Source organism: Rhinolophus hipposideros (assembly GCF_964194185.1).
Source record: "Rhinolophus hipposideros genome assembly, chromosome: 26".
Taxonomy (NCBI): Eukaryota; Metazoa; Chordata; class Mammalia; order Chiroptera; family Rhinolophidae; genus Rhinolophus; species Rhinolophus hipposideros.
Window position 1 is genome coordinate 18,533,929 of NC_138072.1, and position 6,000 is coordinate 18,539,928.

General features: G+C 36.0%; 1 protein-coding gene across 1 annotated transcript in view; it reads left to right on the plus strand.

Moving 5' to 3' along the window:
* Nucleotides 1-5,156, plus strand: part of FH (fumarate hydratase) — a 31,339-nt gene extending 26,183 nt beyond the window's left edge. Inside the window, exons 8-10 of the mRNA XM_081039487.1 lie at nt 227-354; nt 2,515-2,668; nt 4,952-5,156. Coding sequence (XP_080895613.1) covers nt 227-354; nt 2,515-2,668; nt 4,952-5,094 — 425 coding nt within the window. The 3' untranslated portion in view covers nt 5,095-5,156. The remainder of the gene's footprint in view (nt 1-226; nt 355-2,514; nt 2,669-4,951) is intronic.
* Nucleotides 5,157-6,000: the final 844 nt, after the last annotated feature.

Genomic DNA, 6,000 nt, shown 5'->3' on the forward strand with positions numbered 1-6,000 from the left:
ATTATGGGTTTAAAATTGTTAATAAAAATTATAGCTTACTGGAATTTATATACATCTTTTTTTAAATTTATTAGTTTATTACCTTGTCTTGTACACCTGTCTTACTTTATTTAATAAAGTTAGATTTCCTGCTTTTCTTGATTATTTGACATAAGACCTAATCTTAGCTGACACATAAGCCCTGAGTGTGTTTGACGTGCAGTCTTTCCCTGTGGTTTTCTCGAAGGCAAGGTGAACCCTACCCAGTGTGAAGCGATGACCATGGTTGCAGCCCAAATCATGGGGAATCATGTCGCTGTCACCGTCGGAGGTAGCAATGGACATTTTGAGTTGAATGTTTTCAAGCCAATGATGGTAAGCTTTAAATTTGATTTTTTATGTATTTGACTGAAGGCTAATTGTCTTGGTTTTTGTATTTCATAAAGATTTCCATAGATTGCACATTAGGTACTTAGATGATATAAGTAGCAGTTGGAAGTCAAGCATATATTAATGTTAGAGGATTAATCCTGGATATTCAGTTAGGTGACTTTTAGTACATATAATTTGATGGTTTGCTTTTCTTAACAGGAAGAAAAATTCTGGAAGGTAGGGTATAGGTTTCTTCCTCATCCCTCACCAGTGGGAATGCCAGTGGCTAGAAATAAGTTCATGCCTCCTCAGTTTATTAAAAACAAACAAACAAAAATACCCTGCCTCAATCCTGTCCCTCATGCTGCTGCTCCTTCCTCCAAATTCAGTCTTCTGAAACGAGTAACCCACACACTCACTCTAATTCACAGCATGGGTGCGACAGTCGGTGTCAGCCCTACTTGTACTTGAATTGTTCTCGCAGTCTCTTGTGACCTCCCGAGTCCAGTAGACGTGCCGCAGCTATCTAACATCTGACCTTGACTCTTCCCTCCTGAAACCCTCTTTGCCCTTGGTTTCTTCAGCACTTTTCTCCAGTTGTCTTCCCTTTCTCTCTCAGACTTTCATTGGTTTTACCTCTTCCACATAACTTGAAAAGTTGATTGTGTCCACTAAAACTGTTCTTTTTCCTTCATCTTTATGAAGCTAGAACAGGATGGCATCATCTTTCATCCACTTTCCCAGATTCAGATAATGGAGTTGTCATCATTAAGAGTCCTTTATTTGTGTAAAATGTTATTTCTAAAATATATCAGAGGCTTATTTCCAGTTTGTATTTGTAAAGTCTGATTTTAATTTGATGATAATATGCAAATGACAAAATTAAGTATATTCATTCCGTATATTCATCAAGTATTTATTGAGTACTAGTCTCTATCAGGCATGTACGGGTTGCTAGTAATAGAACAATGAACAGGACAGACTTTTTTTGCCCCTATGGAATGTACATTCTGGTGGGAAATAGGAAGAGGACAGGCCAAAGCAGAACTCAGACCTATATAAGCTTTTGCTTTCAGGTCACATTCCAAAAATCAATACCAGCTGCCTGGCAAATATAGGTGTATAACAATAAAATGTCTCGCTAATTTTTAAAACAAAAAATCGGTTTTGTCTTTAATAGAAAATAAATCAAGATAGTTAACATTTGCCATCCAATGAATGAATCTTGAAGTCCTGTGACTTCTACTGGAGCCCATTGTTGGGAACATAGTGTTCAGATGCTGGGGTTTTAGACCAAAAGAGATTAGGATGTGGATACCGTGTTTCCCTGAAAATGAGACCTAGCCAGACAATCAGCTCTAATGCGTCTTTTGGAGCAAAAATTAATATAAAACCTGGTCTTGTAGTAAAATAAGATTGGGTCTATAATATAATGTAATGTAATGTAATGTAATAATAATATATAATATAATATAATAAGTAATATTAATTTTTGCTCCAAAAAGACCCATTAGATCTGATTGTCCGGCTAGGTCTTATTTTCAGGGAAACAGGGTATATAACTTAATATATATTGGAAATGTTACCAAAAAGAAAGGAAATGCTAAAAGAAACTAATTGATTTTATACTGTTTGTAAATATTGTGTGAGAGGTTAATTTAAATTGTCCATGGAATATTTGTTTTGTTAAACATAAAGAAATGTGGTGATTATTAAGAGTTGGGAAGCCCCGATTTCACTGATTTACTCAAACACATACTGAACTTCCTAACTCCGCATCTCTGCTCCTCTTCGTCCTGCATGGAGGATTCTTTCTCCATCTCTGGCTAAATCCTCTCCTTGAGATCCTCTACATCTTTACCAATTCTTGCAACTGGGATGAATTTCTCTTTCTCTGTACTCTTAACATTTTATACCTGTGCTGTATAATATCACATAGTGTCCTATATTTTAGTTATATGTATTTATTATTTATTCCTTTTTGCCTCTTGGATTTCTGTGCCCTCAAATGATTACAATATTTGTTTTGCCTTAAAGCTATAGGAGTGCTGTGTGTGTATTGAATTATATATTCACTTATGAACTCGCAAATAATACTGTATGTTACTGGACAATAGACAGTTAAGCTTAATACGTCTCTCTCTTTCTCTCTCTCTCTCCTAGATTAAAAATGTGCTGCACTCAGCCAGACTGCTGGGAGATGCATCGGTTTCTTTCACTGAAAACTGCGTGGTGGGAATCCAGGCCAACACAGAAAGGATCAACAAGCTAATGAACGAGTCTCTAATGTTGGTGACAGCTCTTAATCCTCATATAGGTAAGGGTTTAAGAAATAATAATGTACATTTGAATACAAAAGAAAAAAGCTGAAAATTTTAAAGAGAATACTGGGTCAGTGTTTGTAGACACCAATTTCTTTTCAGTAAAATTCTATAAAATACTTGACATTGTGTTGTAAGACATTATATATAAATTTTATGGTGACATGGTTTTTTCAAAAACTTATGCTTCATTTTGTTTGAAATGTGATAGATTCAAACTTATTTAATCTTAGTGGAATTCCGATGCTTTATATTCATTCTGTAGACACTGGGGAAGAGCCTCTCAGTTGGTGATGTCACTCGGTGGCGCTGACTGCTTGGCAACATGGAATGAATTCTTTTTCTACCTTCTCTAGGTGCTCGGCTATGCTTTGTTTTTATTCTGCTCAATTAAGAAATGGAAAGTTTCCAATTAAAAGAAAAAGGGTTATGTATTCATCGCTTATAGGGAAAAGGGGGAAATGCAAATATGTGTCTAAAACCATAGCTTTTGTATGGCAAGCCTTTTCCAGAATCGTAAATATTTCATTTTGTATATTTAAACGTACAGACTGACCCCAGTGGTTCCCATTGAATGCACTGTTTGACTCGTAGGTTTTGCGTCATCACTGCATTGTGTTATGATGTGTTCAAAGCTTTTTCCCACCATCTCTTACGGCTGAGCTGAGATTATTAACATACTCTTTGATTCTGTATTTTAGAACAAGTTATGCAGTCATTTGGCCTGTTATGGTTACCGCTTTAATACATTCTTCTATAATCCTGAAATTTCAGGGCTGATTTTCTATAATTGGCTTCACATCAAGCCAGTAATTTCAGTCTTATAAAGTTAGAGCTCATTTAACTGCTTCTGAAAGCTCTGAGCCCAATGTGATATCTGTTCTTTGGTGTGGTATTGAGATTGGTAATGATATTTTGATCCTTTTTAAATTATTGTACCTCAACATTCAACTGGAGAGATACTCAGGGGAACTCAAAGGCTCATGTGAGAAATGTTTTATTGCATCTCTCCTTCAGAACTTGTTCCAAAATATTGAAATTAGAGGTACTCCAAAAGCTGAATGATTGATAAGTCTTCCTTGGAGTCAATCCACTGTGAGGTAAAGACCATACAAGGATAAGCAGGCAAGCCACACCTCACGGGTGTCAGCACGAGCCTCACACTCCACATTGTGGAGTCTCTTTGTGCTTGTTATGTAACAGGCCGATTGGGAATGGTGTTTTGTGGGACTCAAAGAAGAGAACTGAAAGTGATTAGCATAATGTTTAGACTTTAATGTCATTATTACCATAAAAGTACCAGGTATCTAATATTGACCCCAAAGGTTTAACGTGAGAATCCTTTCTCAGAGCTATCTGATCAGTAGGTGTTTAGCTTTCACAAATTCAGGTAGCTAGTAAAATTAACTGTGCCTGTAATTTGTTGTATAGATGGTCAGTAATTGCATACTGACACTACCTTGCTTGGTGGGTGAGCAGATGCCTCAGCAGGCTTCTTCTCTTTGGTCATAATCCTCTCATCTTGGGTTTTTTTTCTTTTTTTCCTTCTTTATTGGTTTCATTTTCATTTTTTCTTTTCTTTCTTAGTTTGGCCTTTTCACTTTTGAAAAATTACATTAAGTCAACTTGTGGAACTGTCGTGCCCCTACTTTCATCACTTTTAAAAGCAAGTGACTGCTGTAAGCAGGACACTTGTGATCTTTCATACATATTTTGTATATAATTAAGCCAAAATTTCCCCACCGGTATCCTGAATGTCTGGTAAGAGGCCGGGTATGGAATGCTGAGCAGAGAAGAGCTGCTGGAAGCCGCCCTGAAGGCGTCTCCGGAGCCCTGGCTGCTCCTGTGACAGTCGCCTCCTGCCCCCTCAGTCCTCATCCAGCAGCGCCAGCTCGTCAGCTTTGTTAGAAAGATAATTATTTCTAGTTAAACATGTTTGAAACACCACTTTTATACTATGATGTATATTGTTATGTCTTGGTGCTCCATAGTTTTCCCCTGTGAAAATATCTGAGTTATTGGGCAATTTCAATTTGGGAACAAATCTCTTGTAGAAATTGAGGTATGTTTATCCGTATAACATAAGAAAAGTAAAGGTTTAATTCTATAGAAGAATTGACAACTATTAAGGTAATCACTGTTCAATATTTTTAAGGTTGAAAAATGTTACTTAAGAGATGAGTAGCATCAATAGCAAGTAAATAATAATGATTATGTTTTGCTTTAGAAAACCAAATCTCACTACTGACTCCTATATTGCCTTTTTATTTTTCCTTCAGGGTATGACAAGGCAGCAAAGATTGCTAAGACAGCACACAAAAATGGATCAACCTTAAAGGCAACTGCTATTGAACTTGGCTATCTCACAGCAGAGCAGTTTGATGAGTGGGTGAAGCCTAAGGACATGCTGGGTCCAAAGTGAATTTTAAAAGTCTAACGTAAAATAATTAAATCGTATGAAATAAAAAAGAAAATAGACTCTTTTCTTATGTTAACTGACGTGTGTATTATAGTTGAGTCTCTCATTTGTGTGTGTATGTTTATCACTTCATATCTTTTATAAGAGCCATATCGATTTTTAAAAATTTAATTTTATTACTACTTTCAGGTGTACAAAACAGCATAATAATTAGACATTTACACCCCTCACAAAGTGATAACCTCAACAAGTCTACTACCCCTCTGACGCTGTAGATAGCTATTACAATACCATGGACTATATTCCCTATACTGTATTTTACGTCATAGCTGACATTCAGTATTATTTTATATCAGCTTCAGGTGTACAGCTCAGTGGTTAGGCATTTATATAATCTATGAAGTGATTCCCTTGATAAGTCCAATACCCATCTGATACCCTATATAGTCTTTACATTATTGATTATATTTCTCATACTGTAATTCACATCCCCGTGACTGTATTGGGACTACAAATTTGTATTTTCTAATCCCTTCACCTCCTTACTTATCCCCCAACCCCCTCTCATCTAGCAACTATCAGGTTGTTCTCTGTATCTAGTACCCTATTTCTGTTTTGTTTTTTTCGTTTATTCTGTTCTTTAGAATCCACATATAAGTGAGATCATATGGTATTTGTCTTTCTCAGTCTGACTTATTTCACAAGATTCCATTTTTTTTAATGGCTGAATAATACTCCATTGTATAAATGTACCACGGTTTCTTTATCCAATTGTATATTAATGGGTATTTTGGTTTCCATGTCTTGGCTATTGTGAATAGCACTGCAATACACATAGGGGTGCATATATTTTTTCAAATTAGTGTTTTGGATTTCTTTGGATAATAGGAGTGGAATTGCTGGGTCATA